The 19,518-nt window shown below is 44.8% G+C and overlaps 9 protein-coding genes across 9 annotated transcripts, besides 46 other annotated features; all 9 read left to right on the top strand.

Annotated features, from left to right (window-relative positions):
• Window positions 1-13: part of a microsatellite that runs on past the window's edge.
• Window positions 1-11,147: part of a sequence feature (areas merged during assembly that could not be assigned to a particular haplotype. This can correspond to areas where the two haplotypes were merged or to regions with more than two copies in the genome that were merged during assembly.) that runs on past the window's edge.
• Tc00.1047053511277.210 (peroxisomal enoyl-coa hydratase, putative) lies at window positions 109-1,050 on the top strand (the record flags this gene model as incomplete). Its single annotated transcript, XM_816796.1, has 1 exon — window positions 109-1,050. The coding sequence occupies one exon, from the start codon at window positions 109-111 to the stop codon at window positions 1,048-1,050; it is 942 nt and encodes a 313-aa protein (XP_821889.1).
• Window positions 1,399-2,550, top strand: Tc00.1047053511277.200 (RNA-binding protein, putative; the record flags this gene model as incomplete). The annotated part of the gene is made up of 1 exon (XM_816795.1): window positions 1,399-2,550. One exon carries the CDS (start codon window positions 1,399-1,401, stop codon window positions 2,548-2,550), a length of 1,152 nt encoding a protein of 383 aa, XP_821888.1.
• Window positions 2,224-2,245: a microsatellite.
• Window positions 2,707-2,732: a microsatellite.
• Window positions 3,809-3,841: a sequence feature (A-rich).
• Window positions 4,077-4,101: a sequence feature (AT_rich).
• Window positions 4,168-4,196: a sequence feature (AT_rich).
• Window positions 4,369-4,394: a microsatellite.
• Window positions 4,565-4,594: a microsatellite.
• Window positions 4,631-4,674: a sequence feature (T-rich).
• Window positions 4,720-4,760: a microsatellite.
• Window positions 4,878-4,937: a microsatellite.
• Window positions 5,012-5,033: a sequence feature (AT_rich).
• Window positions 5,234-5,263: a microsatellite.
• Window positions 5,296-5,317: a sequence feature (AT_rich).
• Window positions 5,348-5,369: a microsatellite.
• Window positions 5,516-5,538: a microsatellite.
• Window positions 6,009-6,064: a microsatellite.
• Window positions 6,101-6,128: a sequence feature (AT_rich).
• Window positions 6,286-6,324: a microsatellite.
• Window positions 6,555-6,602: a microsatellite.
• Window positions 6,646-6,711: a sequence feature (A-rich).
• Window positions 6,798-6,831: a microsatellite.
• Window positions 6,866-6,906: a sequence feature (CT-rich).
• Window positions 6,942-7,607, top strand: Tc00.1047053511277.190 (ras-related GTP-binding protein, putative; the record flags this gene model as incomplete). Its single annotated transcript, XM_816794.1, has 1 exon — window positions 6,942-7,607. The coding sequence occupies one exon, from the start codon at window positions 6,942-6,944 to the stop codon at window positions 7,605-7,607; it is 666 nt and encodes a 221-aa protein (XP_821887.1).
• Window positions 7,820-7,874: a sequence feature (A-rich).
• Window positions 8,059-8,084: a microsatellite.
• Window positions 8,111-8,150: a microsatellite.
• Window positions 8,285-9,940, top strand: Tc00.1047053511277.180 (hypothetical protein, conserved; the record flags this gene model as incomplete). The annotated part of the gene is made up of 1 exon (XM_816793.1): window positions 8,285-9,940. One exon carries the CDS (start codon window positions 8,285-8,287, stop codon window positions 9,938-9,940), a length of 1,656 nt encoding a protein of 551 aa, XP_821886.1.
• Window positions 8,439-8,485: a microsatellite.
• Window positions 10,418-10,496: a microsatellite.
• On the top strand, window positions 10,788-11,048 carry Tc00.1047053511277.175 (ribosomal protein S27, putative; the record flags this gene model as incomplete). The annotated part of the gene is made up of 1 exon (XM_816777.1): window positions 10,788-11,048. One exon carries the CDS (start codon window positions 10,788-10,790, stop codon window positions 11,046-11,048), a length of 261 nt encoding a protein of 86 aa, XP_821870.1.
• Window positions 11,148-11,504: a sequence feature (areas merged during assembly that could not be assigned to a particular haplotype. This can correspond to areas where the two haplotypes were merged or to regions with more than two copies in the genome that were merged during assembly.).
• Window positions 11,505-14,239: a sequence feature (areas merged during assembly that could not be assigned to a particular haplotype. This can correspond to areas where the two haplotypes were merged or to regions with more than two copies in the genome that were merged during assembly.).
• Window positions 11,942-12,033: a sequence feature (A-rich).
• On the top strand, window positions 12,098-13,792 carry Tc00.1047053511277.170 (ATP-dependent zinc metallopeptidase, putative; the record flags this gene model as incomplete). The annotated part of the gene is made up of 1 exon (XM_816792.1): window positions 12,098-13,792. The coding sequence occupies one exon, from the start codon at window positions 12,098-12,100 to the stop codon at window positions 13,790-13,792; it is 1,695 nt and encodes a 564-aa protein (XP_821885.1).
• Window positions 13,889-13,917: a sequence feature (A-rich).
• Window positions 13,918-13,943: a microsatellite.
• Window positions 13,944-14,017: a sequence feature (A-rich).
• Tc00.1047053511277.160 (60S ribosomal protein L10a, putative) lies at window positions 14,193-14,837 on the top strand (the record flags this gene model as incomplete). The annotated part of the gene is made up of 1 exon (XM_816791.1): window positions 14,193-14,837. One exon carries the CDS (start codon window positions 14,193-14,195, stop codon window positions 14,835-14,837), a length of 645 nt encoding a protein of 214 aa, XP_821884.1.
• Window positions 14,240-14,508: a sequence feature (areas merged during assembly that could not be assigned to a particular haplotype. This can correspond to areas where the two haplotypes were merged or to regions with more than two copies in the genome that were merged during assembly.).
• Window positions 14,509-14,611: a sequence feature (heterozygous, non-Esmeraldo-like haplotype).
• Window positions 14,612-14,746: a sequence feature (areas merged during assembly that could not be assigned to a particular haplotype. This can correspond to areas where the two haplotypes were merged or to regions with more than two copies in the genome that were merged during assembly.).
• Window positions 14,747-16,097: a sequence feature (areas merged during assembly that could not be assigned to a particular haplotype. This can correspond to areas where the two haplotypes were merged or to regions with more than two copies in the genome that were merged during assembly.).
• Window positions 15,212-15,239: a sequence feature (AT_rich).
• On the top strand, window positions 15,560-17,152 carry Tc00.1047053511277.150 (uncharacterized protein; the record flags this gene model as incomplete). The annotated part of the gene is made up of 1 exon (XM_816790.1): window positions 15,560-17,152. One exon carries the CDS (start codon window positions 15,560-15,562, stop codon window positions 17,150-17,152), a length of 1,593 nt encoding a protein of 530 aa, XP_821883.1.
• Window positions 16,098-16,157: a sequence feature (areas merged during assembly that could not be assigned to a particular haplotype. This can correspond to areas where the two haplotypes were merged or to regions with more than two copies in the genome that were merged during assembly.).
• Window positions 16,158-17,170: a sequence feature (areas merged during assembly that could not be assigned to a particular haplotype. This can correspond to areas where the two haplotypes were merged or to regions with more than two copies in the genome that were merged during assembly.).
• Window positions 17,171-18,063: a sequence feature (areas merged during assembly that could not be assigned to a particular haplotype. This can correspond to areas where the two haplotypes were merged or to regions with more than two copies in the genome that were merged during assembly.).
• Window positions 17,588-17,621: a microsatellite.
• On the top strand, window positions 17,723-18,559 carry Tc00.1047053511277.140 (serine/threonine protein kinase, putative; the record flags this gene model as incomplete). The annotated part of the gene is made up of 1 exon (XM_816789.1): window positions 17,723-18,559. The coding sequence occupies one exon, from the start codon at window positions 17,723-17,725 to the stop codon at window positions 18,557-18,559; it is 837 nt and encodes a 278-aa protein (XP_821882.1).
• Window positions 18,064-19,518: part of a sequence feature (heterozygous, non-Esmeraldo-like haplotype) that runs on past the window's edge.
• Window positions 18,855-18,893: a microsatellite.

The raw sequence follows: 19,518 nt of genomic DNA, 5'->3' as shown, positions 1-19,518 counted from the left end.
TTTTATTTATTTTGTAGGTATGATTTTTTTTGCTTTGGCAAGGTAGAAAAAAAAGGGAAATCTGGAAAAAGATTTTATGGAGTTGGCGTAGGCAAACTTTTTATCTTCATGTTTCGTCGGTGCTTACGTCTTTGCGACTTCTCTGTTCTTTTGGCTACTTTTGAGCCTTTTGAACTATATGGGAGCAAGGATACGGGGATTTGTGAAATGGTAGTAAACAATAAGAAGAATTCTCTGAATCTATTGGATCGATCATTTTTTTCTTCTTTATTGAAAGCGACAAATTATCTTTCAAGTGAACTTAATGGGGTTGCACGGGTAGGGATTTTAACGTCAAAAGAGGGAACTCCTTTTTCTGCAGGTTTAGATTTGAAGCAATTGCAGGAGTTAGTAAAGGGGCCTTCGAGCTCCGCTACGACGGGTGAAAAAGCAGTAAATTCTTTTGGGATGCCGGCAATGCAGTTTCAACGACAACATGCGGAAATTCGACTGTTTCAGTCGAGTGTTTCTTCATTGGCTCGTTGTTCTATTCCCATTATATGTGCAATTGATGGTTATTGCATCGGTGGAGCTACATCTATTATTACGGCTTGTGACTTCCGTTACGCCACTGAAAAGGCTTTTTTTTCCGTAAAAGAGGCGCAAGTTGGTTTAGCGGCTGATCTCGGTGTCCTTCAACGGCTACCACGCATTGTAGGGGAGGGCCGCGCACGGGAATTGGTATACACGGCCCGCTCCTTTAATGGAAAGGAGGCTAAGGAAATGGGTCTTGTGGAGGAGGTTTTTGAGAGTCGGGAAGAAATGATCGAGGCGGTTCGCAAAACCGCCACTTTGATTGCATCAAACTCTCCTTTAGCTGTTCAAGGATCAAAGTTGTTAATGAATCGTCAGACGGAGCCAGATGTGGAAAGAGGGCTAGAATATACCGCATCGTGGAGTGCAGGAAATGTGGCATGTGATGACGTTTTGGAGGCGGCTGCGGCATTTGCGAAAAAAAGCCCACCACTTTTTAAGAATTATGTGGTAAACACCAGTTCTACTGTAACTTGATCTTGAGAACAATCCTTTTAAGGTCGTTGAGGTTTCCCTTGCTTCAATTTTTTTTTTTTTTTTTGTGTGTGTATGTGGGGGGGGGGGGACGAGGTGGAGAATGGTTTACTTTCTTTTTCCTCTTGGCCTATTGACTGGTAATTGTGGCTGCTGGTAACCTCTATGGGGGGCAGGCGTATACGGTGTGTGTGTGTGAGTTCTATTTGCTGCAGTTGCTTACGCACTCACTTTACTCTCCCCTGCCTACCCCCGTTGTATTGCACTCCTATTTCATTCCTCCTGCCTTCTCACAGCTAATTGAATATCCAAACCAAACAAAAGGGAATTGCGAGGAAAAAAAAAAGAAAAATGAACTACGCAGCAGTAATCAACGGTCCGTTTTCAAGCAACAACGGCAACAACCACTACTCACGTTTGGGTTACACCCCCAATGGTTATGGTCCACAGCCGAACACAACAGAGCAAAATCCACAAATGGTCCCATATCAAACGTTTAATAGTGCCGCCGGACAGCCAGTAAATGTTTACCAACAGATTCCCCCAACTTCTGCATCAAGGGATCCTAGGACGAACATCCATATTGGAAGCAAACTTTTTGTGGGACAAGTCCCCGCCATGACGACAGAAGAACAATTACGACCGGTATTTGAGCCTTATGGGGAACTTTTAGAAGTAAAGATTATGCGTGATCCCTTGGGACGTTCAAAGGGAAGTGCTTGGGTGCGCTACGAGACAAATGAAATGGCCATGAATGCCATAAACGCTCTTCACGAGAAACATACAGTCCCTCCTCAGACCAATCCATTACGAGTGCAATTCGCCACTCCCAACAGTGTGAGGCATCAACAACTCCAAGCAAGATACGCCGTCGAGCTAAAGGTTCCGATGAATCAATACAACTTTGGAGGCCAAATGGGAGGCGGCACGCAGCAGAGTGGAATGGTAATGCTGCGATCTGGTGCCTCCCCAAATGTTGTTCCGCCTATTTCCGCGAATGTTGGAGGACGGTACATGTCCGCGCCTTTTGGAGGCGGCCCAATGGAATCTTCTTCTATTATGAGTGGACCATACACGTCTTCTGCAAATTGTTTTGACGGTGTTAATTCCTCTGGAAATCGAAGAGATTTATATTCGCCCTTGGAGCAGCCGCAGGGCACAGCACCACAGCTGTATCAACAACAACAACAACAACAACGGGGTGGGTTTTCCAGTCCCGTTGTCACACCACCGAGTGTTTACAACCAGGCGTCCTCCACAAGGCAACCCACCGCTCGGAATAACAACACCAAGAGTGGCGGTGGCATAAGTATGGGATCCTTTGAGAGTGGGCATGGTATGGTCAACCCTAACAGCAACGGAGCACCCACAATGGCGAATGAAATGTCTACTCTTGACGCCGGAATTGCTCTTTGGGAGGCGAGGAACAACAATGGTTTACAGGGACAGGAGCCGCGGGAAGCAGCAGCACGAGTTCGCTCAGGTGAAAGGAAGGAAGAATAGTCATTTTTGTGCTGAGGATTGGGCCGCAGCAAGAAGCTCAATACCCACTACTACAAGCAAAGGTGCCAATAAGAAGAGGAAAACAGAACAATCAGGAATAAAATATGCAGCACGGATGTAATAACGGAATTCCCATTTAATATTTTTATGACTTACTTTTTTTTTTTTTTTTTTTTTTTTTTGAGTTATATTTTGGGGTGCAGTGGACTCAGCAACATTTTATGCAGGCAAAGATGACAGGGAGTGGTTCGACTCTTCCTCCCAATTCTGTTTATTTTTATTGTTCATTATTACTTACTGGTCTGGAGATGAGAGGAGAGCGTAGGCGCCGGTTTTGCCAGGCGACCGGATGGTGATTTTTTAAAGCGCAAAGCTGAGAGGAAGACGTCAAAAGACTTCCTCCTATATGATTTCTGGCAGATACATGCACAAATGCGAGGGAATCTGAAAACAAAAATAGTCTTTGTTTGGGTTCAATCAAATTGAACATGGGGAATGGATGACGGAAAAGGTAGCTAGGTGACGTTACCGTTAAAAGGAAGAAAAGAGATTCCGCGCTTTTAGCCTGCACGTTGGTGGCGTGAGTACAGCGGCATACATCCAAATATTTATATTTGTATATCTGTTCTATGTCTATTTGTATGTGATGTTTATGCGCTGGAAGAAAAGAGTGCGGGTGAGGGAGAGAGAAGAACGGGGGATGCGGCGGCTTCCTCTTACTGGCTTTGGTGGATGTTTATTGTTTGGTGGATTCAGTTTCCTTCTCATGATTCTGCCACATTTTGCTGCTTCTTCCAGCTTAGGCGTCCACACCGACCAACTTTGAGGGTTTGCGGAGCTGGAAATAAGTGGAGGCACAAAAGTAAGAGCAGAAAGGAGGATGAGAAACATAGATACATACATACATCCTTCTGTACGAGAATACCATGCATTTTTTTTTTTCTTTTTAGGAGGGCCAGTGGTATATTGGGGGAAGGGATACTCTTTATCGATGAGTTCGTCATCGGGTTAAGGCGGCAATTTGTACACAATATTCCCTTTTGTATTTGTTTATTTGTGAGTCTATTCACCACTACCACAAAGTTATTGTTTCCGTTTTTTGTTACGATATGGACGGAGACGCATCCACGTTTTTATTGGTATTATGAATCCACACGAGACCAAGAATAGAAGGAAAAGAATAAAAGGAGGATAATTAATTAAGAGGAAAATAAAATAAGAAATATGGCAGTCAAAGCAAAATTTATGCACAGCGCTATTTTTTTTTTTTTTTCCTTTCTTTTTTCCTTTTGTATTCATTATGAACTCTTCTTATTCCTCCTTCTCGACAACCGTTACCGCTATCTGCAAGCAACAAAATGCACATTTTCTTCGGGTTCATCTTACAAAGTGCGGATTTTCGCCTTATTTTTGAGGGAGGAGAAAGTCCAAACGAGGGTGAGAGGACGGCGCGCTTGTACTGGCGGTTACTCTCTTTGACGTCCGGAAGGACAGATGGGGGTTAAGAGGATTAGCGAAGAGGACACATATATTTATATATTTATTTAAAATGTAGATATGTAATTGGTGATCTCATCACTACCATTAATTCTACTCGTGAAATGGTGGTTATATGTGAATAATAAATAAATAAAAAAATAAAAAAAGGCTTGGTGGGAAAAGTATTTGCGAACAGAATGAAAAGAGGAAGAAAGAACAAAAATGGAGTGAGAGGGGAGTGTTTGATTGGTAGAGCTGTGTTAATTTGTTGAAGCTCAACGTCATTTTCTTTGGGCGGTGAGTTGCCTTAACCACTTTTTTTTTTTTTTTATTGATTGTTTATTGTTGTTGTTGTTGGTGTTGTTTTTCCTTCTGCGCTCTCTCTTTTGTTTCTCCACTGCCAGCCTCTCCCTTGCCATGCCTACGGGTGCGTTTACGCCTTTGCAATTCTGAATCTGTGTGATATTTCCCCATATGGGCCGAGAGGGATCATAGTTCATTGGGAAGTGAGTGTACGCCCCCATTGTGTGTATTGTTTTTTTTTTTTTTTTTTTTTTTTTTTTTTGGATCTGACATCATTTCGGTTTGTTTTTGTGTACCTAAAGAAGATATGGAAAAGAAAAAAGAAAAAAAAAAAGGAGAAAAGGTTTCTTTGAGAATTTGTGCATCAAAGTGAATTGGGGAAAGGGCTAAATAGATAGATATATACATTTATATATATTTATATAAATGCGACGGATGAAAACGGTGAAAGCAAAACAAAAAGCACAAAGGGTGTTATTTTTCAATGATTTTTATGTGTATTTTTCTTTGCTTCCCTTGCGTGTACGTGTCTCTTATCTACCAAATTTTTTTTTTTGTTTTTTTTTTCCTTTTTTCTTTTTTTCTTTTCTTTTTGTTTTTTGTTTGCTTTACACGAAAATGGTTTGTTTTTATGTTGTAGTTGTTGTCTTGCGTGCGTTCGTCTTGCGGTCGCTCACTCTTTTTTTTTTTTTTTTTTTATTGTGTGTGTGTGTGTGTCTGTTATTTTGTGCACCGCGCCTCGTGACGCATACGGCACGGGTGAATTTTGAGGGGGACGCCACGGACACTCGAATGGACGCATACCCGCAGCCCCGTTATTGCAGTCACGGTCCCCAAATAAAATAGAGGAATATTTGTAACGAAGTACCAGAAAAGGGAACAAGTAAGAAAACCCCCCCCCAAAAAAAAAAAAAAAAGCAAAAAAAAAAAATAAGAGACGAGGAGGAAGAAAACACACTCACGAAAATAAAAATAAAAAATAATAGAAAATACCTTTCCTTTTCAGGCGCGTGTCTTTTTTTTTTTTTTTTTTTTTTATCTGAGCGGATCAGATGTCAGCGAGTTGAAATTGTAATTGTTTTTACCACACGATAAGACCCTTTTACGCTTCGTAAAAGGCACTTGAGGCACGTAAAAAAATCGGTTTCGGGTGCGCACGGAAGGAGCACACACACACACACACAGAGAGAGAGAGAGGGAGAGAGAAAAGAAAGTTGAAAAGGAACTGCCTTTTTTTCCCCTTTTTGCTTCCACTTTTTTCTATTTATTTGTTTAATCATCATAAAAATGTTTGTTGTTTTTCTGTGCATCCGCGTGTGGTTTCTTTTCCGCCCTTTTTACTGACGGCTCTTTCCTTTGGGCGCGAGATGGCGGGGGTGGTGGGAGGGGGGTGCGTGAAGCCCGTTAAGGACTGTGTATTGGGGAGAAGAGATATAAATAAATAGCTCAATAGATCTATGGATTTATTTTGCTAACGGGGGAATACGGATTTGCCAAAAGGAAACAGCATTAACATTAATGAGAAGAGCAGAAGCCAAATGAAAGTCAAATCAACGGAGTGGAAAAGCGATAAAAGGAACAAAAATATGGAAGAATTTGTGTGTGCGTGCGTGCGTGTTTGTGTGTGGAGAAGTAAAAATAAAAATGTTTTGTTGCTGACGTTATTATTGGGTGCCTTTTTTTCTTGTTTTTTTTCGGCAATTTTTTTTCTTTTTCTTTTTTTTTTTTTTTTCTGTAGGAGGAGGAGGGGAAGTGGGGGAGGAAAGGGTTATTATTATTATTATTATATTTTTTATGGTTTGCTGTTTTCGCCCCATTTCGTTGTAAATATGACAATTTTTTCTTTTTTTTTTTTTGCTTTGATTTGCTTGCGTTCTCTGGTAGGGGAGGTGACCGCTTAATTCTCGTCTTCACCTACTTACAACTTCCCCCTTCTTTCTCTCTCTCTCTCTCTTTTTTTTTTTTTTTGTTTGTTTTGTTTTGTCTTTTTTTCCCCCTTTTTATGTGCGTAACCTTCTGAGCCGAGGAAGAGGGCGGGGGAAACGGGAAAAAAAAGGGGGTGGAGGAGAGGGGAAGGGGTCAAAAAAATTTTTTTTCTGTGTGGTGTGGTGCCTTTAATTTATCTCTGTGCGCACGTGTGTCTTTACCATTTGCACAAGAGGGTGAAAAGGAGGCAGGTGCTGTGGACGTGCTACGCATGTTTACGGGTGCTTCTCACCCCGTTCTCTTTTTTTTTTTTTTTTTGATTTTTTAATTTTTTTTTTTTGTTTGCCCACTGCTGTTTTGTGTACAAAAAGAAAAAAGTAGGATCAATTTCTTTTTTTTTTTTTTTTTTTTTTTGTGTTGTTGTTGTTGTTTTGTTTTCCTCTCTTTTATTTTCGGCGTCTTCATTCCTGTTTCTGCTGCTGCCCCTTTTCATTTGTGTGTCCCTTTCACATTGCGGCGGCATTTTGCTCACGGGTTCCTTTTTTTTTGTTGTTGTTGTTGTTTTTGTCTTTGCATTTAATGTGAGAGCGAAAGTTGCATCATTGTAGAAGGCATAAAGAGAGAGAAAAAAGAAGGAAGGAAGGAAGGTGTGCCTGCTTTTCTGAAGAAGAAACGGAGAAGAGATGTCCTCTAGAGCTTGTGCGTCCTCTATTAAGATTGTGCTATGCGGCCCCAGCAACGCCGGCAAGACGTCGATAACAAAACGTTTCATTACCGACACGTTTGACGAGTACCAGGACACAACAGTTGGTTCAGCATTCTTTTCCAAGCAGCTTTATTCAAAGGCACACAACACGAATGTACGTGTGGAGGTGTGGGATACTGCTGGGCAGGAAAAATACCGCGCAATGGCCCCGATGTACTTTCGTCATGCTGCTGGAGCTCTGCTTGTATTTGACGAGACGGTATTGAAGTCCTTTGAAGAGCTTGAGGCCGTTTGGCTGCCCGAGTTGCTGCCCCACATGAATGACAGTACCGAGTTTATTGTCGTTTGCGGAAACAAGTGCGATGCCGTTTTGACCGAGGAACAACGTGAAAGTTTGCAAAAAGCACAAGAGGCTTGTCGTGCAAGGGGCATAACGTTCTTACATACCTCTGCGAAGAAGGGACACAATGTCCACGAGTCATTTGGGGGTTTGGTAGATAGAATTCTAACGAGACGTGAAAAAGAGGCAGCAGCTGCACTGGCTGCTGGAGCAAACGGTGGAGATGGACGTGCCAAGAGCACCCTGGCCACGAGAATAGGAAGTGGGGATAACGGAGGTATTAAGAGGAGCAACTGTTGTTAACGAGTTTTGAGATTTAGCACTGGAAGCGCCGTTGCGTATCAACAAGTTGACGCGTCTGTGTAGCCTCAATCGTAAGTGAAAAATGGAACTTTTAAAGTTTATAGGACTAATGGGAGGCCCCGCGTCCTGCTTTTTCGAACATTGAGCGATCCGTAACTGCTTTTTTTTTTTTTCTCCTTTTTTTTTGTGTGCCTTTGGATCTTTTTGCGAGCTTTTTTTTTTTTTTTTCATCCTCATTTTCCTGCTTTTTTTTTTTTGTATTTTTTTCTCTACTTGTACTTTTTTTGGAAACAATAGAAAACACTGCTTGTTTTTGCGCAAGAATGAAAATACAGGTTGCACAAAAGTCATTTCATCTTGTTTTCTTCCTTTTCTTGTTTGCAGAAACCTGAAGATGCTCCCTATCTATCAATGTATTTATTTATGAGCTGATTTCTGCTATGGATTTGTTTATATATATATATATATATATATATACTTTTGGTGTTTCTTTTTTTTTTTTTTCTCTCTCTCTCTCTCTCTCTCTTTTTCTATTTCTCCCTCCTTGTCCGTATGCATGTTTGGGGTTTCATCACATTAGGGACGTCGCCACAAAAGACTGTTTCTAAAAGAATATTGGTAAGGATTGTGCTTTGCGGACCATCACAAGCCCAGTAGGAGGATTTGTCGTGACGGGAATGAGTTTTAACCTGGACGACCTTTTTGATACAGGGTCCCGACAGCAGCAGCAACAGCAGCATGGAGGCCCAACATACATGCCTCCACCGCCACCCAGCGATCCACCACCACCACCAGTTTTTATGCAGCAAGATCAATTTGGTGTAAATGCGACAGCGCTACCACCACCACCGCCACCGCCACCCCCAGCAGCAGCAGCAGCGGCACAAACGGTGCAGCCTTTTGAGGCGGTCGGTCATGCTCCTATCATGACTGCACCTTATCAAACCTATTACGCCCCCTCACCCACTCCACAGGCGTACGGCGGGAACGGATATGCACTGTCTTCTCCACCTGTCCCGTCCAGTGAGTCACCATCTGCACTTTTACCACAAGCGGCGTATTACACGGCACCGACACCAAAACCGGTGGCCTATGGCTCGTCGTATCAAACTTCTCCGGGGGCACCAATTGTGTCTCCCTCTACTGTACCTCCTACTTTGCAGAGTACTGCTATGCCCTTTGTGCCTTCGCCGTCTCACCCTGAGCCCGCGATCAAGGCACCCACTGCCAGTAATAGCACCTCTGTACTTGCCCAGGAAGAAGAGGACAGGAAACAGTTGGAAAAGATTATCCAACTTCGCAAGGAATTGGAAAAGGAACGCGAACGCGAGCGCAAGAAGCGTGAGGAACTCGAAACTTGGGGTTGTCCTTCTTGTACGTACAGGAATTCACTGGAAGTGAACCGGTGTGAAATGTGTGATTCGAATCGTCCAGGCTACCATCCTCCACCGGATGTTGTTCCTCCTTCCACAATAAAAAGTGATACACATTCGTCATCCAGTTCACCTTTAAAAAAGGTTGCGATATCGTCAGAAGTGGCTGGACCAACGGCATGGGTTTGTAGTATTTGTTTGGCTCCAAACGAGGCGCACAATTCTCGTTGCAAAGTCTGCCGTAGCTATCAAAAAAACGGCAAACCTATTACTGGAGGTAATGGAAATCCTACAGGTGCTACGTCAGACGTTTCTATGCCACCAACTGCTTGGCTATGTGGAATTTGTGGTAAGAAGAATGCTGCCACTGCGGCGCGGTGTGGAGATTGCAACAGTTACCAGAGCAACGGGGTGCCTGTGGTGGACCCTGAGCCCAAGGCTCAAATAGTAGCGGAAACGGTTCCTACAACGTGGAAGTGTTCAGTGTGCACATTAGAGAATTCTGTTAGCGCTGCAGTGTGTGAGGCGTGCCAGAGTGGGCAACGTCCGCGTCACCTTGCTCCACCAAAGACAAATGAGAAGAAAAAATCAGGGAATGAACCGCGTAAAAATGACGTTCCTAAGACGTGGTCGTGTTCAACATGTACGTACCAAAACGCCATCGCAAAAGAGAAGTGTGAAATGTGCTCCAACGAGCGTCCTTCACAGTACAAACCACCATTGCCATCGGGAGCAAAGAAAGAAGCTGAGGATTCAGGTGAGGATATTCAGTGGCAAGAGGATGAGGTCGCACGGGAGTGCAACAGGTGTCATCTTCCCTTTAACTTCACACGACGCCGACACCACTGTCGGGCATGCGGATTTGTGTTTTGCGGTGCGTGCTCCTCCTTCCAATTAGCACTGAAAAAGAATGGCCCACTTGAGCGTGTGTGTGTGAGTTGCTACGAGGGTCAGAAGTAGGAATGAAGAGAATTTATATATATCTAGAGCGGAAGGAGGGAAGGATAGAGAAAAAGGAAAACCTTTTCTCGTACTTAAAAAAAGAATGTGAAAAACATGCTTCATCAGTGAATTGGTGATTACCTTCTTTCCTTTTTCCTTTGTCAGTGCTTCTGGTTTAAAATACATCCACTCTTCGATGCCGGATGAACTGTGCGCGGTTGTTCTTATTGTTTTCCCTTTTCACTATTGTGTGTTCACGTTTATTTGTGTCCCTGTGCGCATGATACCTAAACCAGCAGGGGAAAGTGGATGGGAGGCAGATGGAGTTCAACCGTAAACCCTGAGGACAATGTTTTTTCGGCAATTTGTGGATGTTGGATGCCCTTGTCAGGGCTGCTTCTGCTTCGTAAGTTTTTGATGAGAGGGATTGGAGTTTGTGGCGGGTTTTAGTGAAATATCTCTTTAATTGTCCCTCTCTACCTCTCTTGATAAACATATATATATATATATATATATATATATATATTTATTTATTTATTTATTTCTATTTCTATTTAGTTATTTATTTATTTATATAAATATATTATTTGGTTAAGTTTATGAGGATTTCTTGTCGAACATATTGGTATATATGCTGTACGCATGGCGCTGAGGATGGATTTTTTGTGTGCTGCCTTCTGCAATGATGCGATGTTTTTTGTTTTTTTTTTACTTGTTTCTACATTTGCCCCATCAATAACAAACACAAAATTCAGTGATTCTTGTGATTCTTCACAAGGGAAACCGAGCACACATAGGCAGGTGCTGGTCACTCATAGTTTTTCCCTTTGCTTTTTTAAGAGTGTGGTGGGATAACGACGAACCAATGGGATTTTTTGACTCCGATCTCAGTTACCCGACGGTGCGCTCCGAGCGCATGAAGCACAAGCGCCGCCGCTTGGTGCAGGGACCCAACTCGTACTTCATGGACGTGAAGTGCCCGGGGTGCAACGCCATCACCATTGTGTACAGCCACGCCACATCGGAGGTGCAGTGCAATGGCTGCGCGACAAAACTCTGCCGCCCGACAGGAGGAAAGGCGATGTTGACAACCGGCTGCGGCTTCCGCAAGAAGGCTGACCACTAGGCAGACGAAACTGCGAGGATTGACACCCCCTGTGCATTACTGAATCGCAAGATATATTTCTTTTTTATTGCGAAATTACCGCATATTTTTTTACTTTTTAAAAGCTCTTGGCCCTTTTTTTTTGACCTCACCCACAGTTTTGCCTTGACATTGATGGGTGGAGGGAGAAGAGAAAGGGCCCTTGTTATTTTTGTATCGCCGCGCTTTTGAAGGAAAGAAATGCTTTTTGTTCTTCACACATTGTAACCTTCCTTTGCCCTATCTTCTGCTGCATATGAAAGGAAGAGGGAAAACCAGACGGGATAGATTACTTTTATTTTGGAGGGAAAGAAAGCAATAAAGAAGCAAAATAGACGGAGCAACGCTCGAATGAGTGTGAAGGACGGAGGAGAGGAGAGCGATGAGATGCTGGAGCGTCTTGCGGCACACCTTCGCGAGCCCCCCACCTTTCCTTCCGTGCCGATTTACGCTCTGCCGGATCAGCAGTATCTTGAGGCCACTGTGCTTCCGTTGCTTCTGCGAGGCCTTGAGGAGGTGGCAAAGGCGCGGCCTGCTGATCCGTTGGCTTTCCTCGCAGCATACCTCTTGGGAAATAATCCACAAAGGACATCGCATTCTCTGATGGGAGATGAGGGACGGCGAGTCCCGTTGCAAGGAATTGCTCAAATGGCTGCTGATATCATAAGCCGAAAATAGACTTTGATGACATTGCAAGTGGATGCACGCGTACTGGACCTGGTGGAATGCGTGTGTGTGTTTGTGTGCGCCAGGGTGCAATTGGGAAGATGGTGCACTGTATGGCCTCTTTTCTATTCATCCGTGTTGTCGAACATGTATAATATTGGTGTGCGTGCCCATGGTTGGTAATAAGCTTGTAATGATACGTCAAGAGGTTTTTTTTCACAGTTTCTCCTGTTTTTTTTTTTTAAACTTATTTTTGGTGCTTTTGATTTTTTTCTTTTATCTTATTTTTTAATTTTATTTTGCTTGTGATATTATCAAGAGGGAATTAGTTGGCGAACCAGGCGTTGTGCGTAAGAATTTTGGGGATGTCCGATAACCATCAATTGGAGTACAAACGTGGTCTGGAGGATGCCAGGCGTCATCGCTCCCGCACAGAGGATAACTGGGTGCGTGCGAGTGTGGGACCATTACTTTGGTTTGGTGTACCCTTTGCAGTGGCGTGGTTGTATCTGCGCCGACAGGCACCCGCTAGCGCCAAAATTAATCCCTTTGAGGGTATGATGGAACAAATGATGCCCATCAAAAAACGACAATTCCGTGTGGATGTCAAGGGCACTAAGTTTGAAGATGTGATTGGTATTCCTGAGGCGAAACAGGAAGTGCAGCAGTATGTGGAATTCCTCACAAGTCCCAACAAGTTTACACGACTTGGCGCCCGGTTACCGAAGGGGTGTTTACTCACCGGTGAGCCTGGGACAGGGAAAACACTTCTGGCAAAGGCTGTGGCTGGGGAAGCGGATGTGCCTTTCTTCAGCTGCAGCGGATCTGACTTCATTGAGCTGATGGGGGGCAGTGGACCAAAGCGGGTGCGAGAGTTATTCGAGGAGGCGCGAAGCTCGGCGCCGGCTATCGTATTTATTGATGAAATTGATGCTATTGGTTCCCGTGCAGGTAAGATAGGTGGTTCAGTGAGCAGTGAAGAGAATCGAACTATTAACCAACTGTTGGCGGAGCTGGACGGGCTGAATACGGGCACAGACGCTATTATTGTAATAGCCGCGACCAACTTTCAGGACAACATCGATAAGGCACTTCTTCGAGAGGGACGTTTTGACCGGAAAGTAAACATTGAGATGCCAGATAAGGCGGCACGCGTGGATATCTTCAAGCATTATTTAAATCGTGTGGGCACTGGTGATCCCCGTGGACGCAAAGTGGACGAAGAGGGAGAACCACTGCCAACAAATGAAAACGTGGACAATCTCGAGCTGGCGAGGGAGTTGGCCGACCTAACCCCAGGCGTTTCGCCTGCAACGATTGCAACGATCGTAAATGAGGCAGCATTGCAGAGCGGTATTCGCGAGAAGAGGCTTGTGGATAAGGAATCCATACTGGAGGCGGTGGACAACACACTCGTGGGTCGCAAACATCGCAATCGCCAGAGTGTTACCTCTTTGCGAAGGACAGCCATCCATGAGGCAGGCCATGCACTGACTGCTTGGATGCTTCCTTCTGTAAAGCAGGTGCTAAAGGTCAGCGTTGTGCCACGTGGTCATGCACTGGGATACACGCAACGTGCAGGTGCCGAGTATCATGAATATCAAACAAACGCCACACTCTTGGCGGACATGGTCGTCATGCTTGGTGGGCGGGCTGCTGAAGAAACAATTTTGGGAAACCCGTCTGCTGGCGCCATGGACGACCTTCAGCGTGCGACAGACCTTGCACTTAAGCAAATGATGGCATTTGGAATGGATGCCAACGCTGGTTTGCTTTCGTACCACCCAGAATCCACACAGGCGGGTCGTATTTTTGTGAATTACTCAAACACGGCTCAACGCATTGCTGAAGAAGAGGCTAAAAAACTTGTTTCGCTTGCTTATGAGCTTGCTGTGGGAATTGTCAAGGCGAACAAAGCTAAGTTGGATGCGATGGTAACTGAACTTGTTGATAGGAAAGAACTGTTGACGGGTGACTTGGAACGTTTGTGGGGAAAACGCCCCGTGTCGCCCACGGTGGAGCAGCTTGTGGGGAAGCTTATGACTTTACAGGGGAATTAGAAACAATAAAGGGAAAAGAAAGAAAACAAATTGTGGGTGTAATTTTGACAGCGGTCAAGAGGTTTCCATGTCATTGTACGCGCGTGAAAAAAAGAATTTTTTTTTGTTTTCCCTTTTTTTTTTTTTGTGTGTGTGTGTGTGTGTGGGTGTGCTATGGATATGTATATATATATATTGTTGTTGTTCTTGTTCCTGTTTTCTTTCTCTCTTTTTTTTTTCTTTTTTGCTGCTGTTTGTGCAGGTGCTATTGCCAGCAACAAGAACCACGGAGGAAAGCTTAATTTGCTGAGGGAAGATTCTTAGAAGAAGGAAGCGGAGTTCAGTTTCCCAACCTTTCTCGCGTTTTTTCTAACCAAACAAGCACACACACTAACACTCTCACCCACAATCAAACTACTACATGTCGAAGATTCCTCCCGCACAGCTCTCGGAGGCCATTCAGGCAGTCCTCACAAACCGCAAGGAGCGTAAATTTAAGGAGAGCATTGACTTGCAGGTGAATTTGAAGAACTACGACCCGCAGAAGGACAAGCGTTTCTCGGGCTCCGTGCGTCTTCCCCACGTTTGCCGTCCCCGTATGACTGTCTGTCTGCTGTGTGACCTTGTGCATGAGGACATCGCCAAGAAGAACAACGTCCCGACAATGAACCAGGAGGAGCTGAAGAAGTTGAACAAGAACAAGAAGCTGGTGAAAAAGATGTGCAATCAGTACGACGCCTTCCTCTGCTCAGAGTCTATCATCAAGACCGTGCCTCGTCTTGTCGGTCCTCATATGCATCGTGTTGGCAAGTTCCCCACAGTGTGCGCCATGAGCGAAAGCCTGCCGGAGAAGGTGCTGGAGATTCAATCGACGGTGAAGTTCCAGCTGAAGAAGGTGCTCTGCCTTGGCACATGTGTCGGTCATGTTGAGATGACGGAGGATCAGGTGCGCCAGAACACCGTCATGGCCATCAACTTCCTCGTCTCACTGCTGAAGAAGAACTGGCAGAACCTCAAGTCTGCCTACATCAAGTCGACCATGGGGAAACCGCAGCGCATTTACTGAGCACGTGGGTAACAGACCAAGATGATAAGAAAAAAGGATACGTGAAGAGAGAGAAGAGTGAGAGATGGAGAATTGTGAGTGTTTGTCTGCTTGTTGGAGAAGATGTTTGGGAGAGATGAGGTTGTGGTCAAACGAGGGAATGTTTTTATCAGGAGAAGTAAGAGAGGCGGAAGGGCTGAGGGGGATGGAGCACTCCTCATTGTGTCCATGCGTCCTCCAGCACCCCTCCTTTTCCGCTTTTTTTTTTTTCTCTTGTTCCCGCCCAACTCGTAACTGCTTCTTCTTCTTCTGGTTTCTTCCTTTCATAATTTCCCGGTTCTTGCCGAGGACGCGCCCCGCGAATTGCGAGTCGTGTTTGACGGAAGTGCAGCATCATTTATTTTTTTATTTTATGTTTTTTTTGGGTAAAAATATTCACCAACATACAAACAAAAAGAACACCGGCAACGGCAATAGAATCCGGAAAAGTGGCGGTGACATCGACTGCCGTATGCTGTTTCTTTTTCTTTTTCTCTGTGCGTGTGGATGCCTGTGTGTTATTCATTGAATTTTTCTTATTTCGTTTCCGTTCTGTTGTTTTATAGGCGTTCTTCGGGATCCGTCTCCCCACGGCAGCACCGAACGGGGGAGAGCGGTCACTGGGCCAGTTTATTATCGAATCATCCGTTTATTATGATTATTTTATTTTTCAGTCATTCTTTTTTGAACGCTTCCATTTGGCGATGTGCTTTGCACCGCCCCGGAGGCGGAGAACAGGCATAACGGCAGCAACATCGTCTTTCAGCAGACGGCTGCCGGGGAATATGCCTGGGCCACCCTCCGTTTCTCCTTTTCGGCGCCGTGCGACGTCGAGTTACCACGCTCCACCGCGTGAGGTTGTGGAGGAGCAAACGCGGCGATATGCGGAGGACATTCGCAGGCGACAGCCGCCGCCTGCTGGCATTTCCATTCCCGCATCACACTCACCCCGTCGGGACTCTAAAGGTGGAAAAAAGATAACCCCAGCGAAGGAACTGGGCGGCTTGCACTCACTACGCGGTCGCGTCAGGGTAAAGGAACAGAATGGTGATGCACTGAGGTCATCGTCCCGTGATGCCGGAAAAACGCTCATGGAGGCTTCAAGAGGTCAGTGGACGCATGGACAACTGGATACGCCAGCTTTACCGTTCCCTTCTAATGATGCCGTCTTGCCAAATCAAAGAAGTTATTACAGTGATATGAACCACGATCTTTATTATCAACATCAGAAGAAACGGCGGCAGCGGCTTTCCGGTCTTCATCGCCGCAGTGATGCCTCTTTCAGGATGGGTGACGAAGTCGGCGAGGAGTACGTGAGTAATCCATATATCCGTTCCGTGCTGCAAGGTTCGGAGCAGCGTTGGAATTCACCATCGTTGTTCCACGCCTCTTTTAGCCACCAAAGCCGCAGTCAGAGCCTTGACCAATACTACACGGCAGCCTCACCATATCTTTCACGCCACGATTTGATGCGTGAGCAGAAAAGGGTAATACACCGCAGTCCAAATAATGGAAATTTACCAGCTTTCGTTGAAAACGTGGGAACAGACGACGCTGACAAATCTAATGGAGTGAAAAAAGAAATAGAGCGAATATATAATATCGACAGCGCAGGAGGAGGAAATGAATTAAACTCAACTTCATTACAATTGACACATTTGCCGGCATCGGCATTTCCATTGTCGCTGAGTGAGAAAAGTGAAATGAATAGTCGTGCGGGTCACTCTGGTGAGGCGTGTTCGGAGTACATGCAGCCTCTGTGTAAAAAGCCGGGCATGGACGAGATTGCTGTGACTTTACCACACCGTGCCACTGAGGAGGCAGCAGTAGAATCCGAAGCATCGGACGCCAACAAAGTTAACCTGGCCTTCTTGTATAGTAGCATTGACGAAGACCCTCGGGCATACCTTTACGCCTCACCGACAGGTAGTGCCACTCCAAGCATGGGAAAAAGGCATTGCCGTTCTGCACCCATGGGGTTGGGGACGACTTCCTTGGTTGCGGAAGATCAGCAAGAAGACAGCGCTTCTTTTTCCCATTGTTGTGATGATGCCAACCGCGTGCAAGAAGCGCGTCTGACACTCAAACATGGAGCGAAGCCCAACTTAAAGGAACCTGACGACATCTTGCTTCGTCAGCGACAAATGGATTCAGTGAAAGAGCAGAAGTCTGTTGGTTCTCGTCTATTTCGCCCTTGTAATAGTGACGCTGCGAATTATCTTGTTACACAGGAAACGGAGATTGTGGATGCCTCAGGTACCGTATGGGTTGCAAAGTTAGCGGCAAGAAAGGAATAACCTTGTGAAAACAGAAAAATCCAATCATGAATGCCGTCATAATCATTCGTTTCTTTTTTTTGTGTTTTCCCTTTTTTAAATAAGAGAGGTTATTTATGCATTTTGGGAGAAAAAAGCGACTACGGAACTGCATCCGTATTTTGGTAGAGTTTTCACTTCCTTCTTGTTGCGTAAAAAAAGAATAAAACAAAATAAAGACCGAAGTTTTTTTTGCCTCAGTACGAGCTGTACTCCACTCTTTGTTTCCCCCCACGAAGAAGACAAATGAGTTTGTGGGCCTAAATTTAACAAAATGCCGATTGAAAAAAGTACTCACGGCGATGTCACGGTTTAAATGGCACTCTCCACTTTTGTCAATTTGCCCATCCTTTGACTGTTTGCCTTTTCCATTTTTCATTTTTATTTTTACTTTCAAAATAAGCTGCAAGTAGAAAAATATATATATATATTTATATATTTATATATATATTTAAACGAAGCACAGAAAAAAAAAATTCTGCTTGTCATATTGAGTGAAAGAATTGTTTTCTGTCCTCTGCATAACTCAGTATAACTGAAGAATTCTCCACCATGGTATCATCAGCCAAGTTAGGCGAGTATTTTTTGGGGAAAAAGATTGGCTCCGGAAATTTTTCCACTGTTCGGCAGTGCACGGATGCAAAGGGCCGGAAATGGGCGGTAAAGATCATCGATAAGGGCCGCCTACGGCAGGAAAATATGGAGGATCAGATGCTGCGGGAGGTGGCTGTTATGCGGTCACTGAGGCATGAAAACATCGTTGCACTTCGCGACGTTATGGAATCCAATAACCACTACTACCTTATACTGGAGTATGTGCCGGGTGGTGAGCTGTTTGACAAGATTGTGCAGTTGAAGCGCTTGGATGAGTCAACAGCGAGGCAATACTTCCATCAGCTTATTGCTGGGATTTACTACTGCCACAGCAAGGGGTTTGCCCACCGCGACCTGAAGCCAGAGAACCTGCTACTTGATGCGAACGGAACACTTAAGATCTCTGATTTTGGTCTCAGCAACTTGCAACAGGACTTTCTGCTTCAAACAGTGTGCGGAACACCCAACTATGTTGCACCGGAGGTTTTGATGGAGCGGGGCTACAATGGACTCTCGGCGGACATATGGAGCTGTGGCGTCGTGCTGTACGTGATGGTTGCCGGACGTCTGCCATTTGAGGACCGCAATATGAACGCACTGCTTGCAAAGATTGAACGCGGTGAGTACCAGATGGTGAGGCACGTTTCAGAGGCTGTAAAGGACCTGATTGCACGGATGCTGACGGTGGACCCGAAGAAACGCATCACATTAGAGGGTATCATCGCTCATCCATGGTTTGCCTTGGGGTGGGATCCACAGCGTCTCCACGAAGCTGCAGAGACGAATTGGGCGTAAGAAAATGTATTATTACAATTTTTCGGAGTGTAGGGGAGAATTTGGGAGTCACATGAGCGCCCGAACAGGAGACTGTCGGGATATGCTGAATTCGAGACGTGTACTTCCATGGTTAGTGAGGGTAATATGCACACACATTTATATGGGTTTTTATATTCATATACATGTATTGTTTTGCCGAATTTACAGATGTGGTCTTTGTTTTATAAACGTGAAAGGGATCGGCTTTCGGAAAAATAGGGATATGTTCTTCAAACCATGGCAAAGTTTTCTCTGTGATATGCTCATACTATAATTTTTTTTTTTGTTCTTTTCTTTTTTTCTTTTTTTTTTTGCGTGTGTGTGTGTTGAGATGTGCACTTTTTTTTGTTTGTCTTCTTTTCCATTGTTCCACTTTTGTGCCAAAATTTTTTGCGGAACTCCTCTGGCTTATTATTATTATTATTTGTGTGTGTGTGCAGTGCTACGAATTATATCATATGATTATATGTGAATAAACTTATTTTTGGGCGGCGAAAGGAATTGTTCCGCGAAGAGTATCTTTACAGCACCCCTCTTTGCTTCTGCGTGCGCAAATGCTCCCTTTTCCCTTACATGTCGATGTGTGTTTCCTCTGCAACCTTTCATTCTGTTTGTCTCAAGAATTGCCTGCGAGGTTAATTCCTTACTGCTTGCACCTGCAGGTTGTGTGCTTGAGGAGCGATAAAAGTATGAAGGATATGTTTGGAGTGCCCAAGAACAATTTGCTACGATTGGCTGTGTGAAGTACGCCGCTGTCGTCACAGAAAGCAATTTTCCTGCAGTTTTGAGCGCCGAACTGCGCCATGGAAGGTGTGATGCGCCTGATTTTTATTAATTGTGTATCCACCTGCTTGCAGTTACGGCGGGCGACTGAAGTGACCCCAACGCGCAAGTGACGAATGGCCTCAAAGGAAATGGGTGGGGACCATCCACGATCT

The sequence above is a fragment of the Trypanosoma cruzi genome, genomic scaffold (assembly GCF_000209065.1).
Source record: "Trypanosoma cruzi strain CL Brener 1047053517087 genomic scaffold, whole genome shotgun sequence".
Classification (NCBI taxonomy): Eukaryota; Euglenozoa; class Kinetoplastea; order Trypanosomatida; family Trypanosomatidae; genus Trypanosoma; species Trypanosoma cruzi.
Note: the sequence above shows the minus strand (reverse complement) of the source record. Positions and strands in the feature narration are given on the sequence as shown.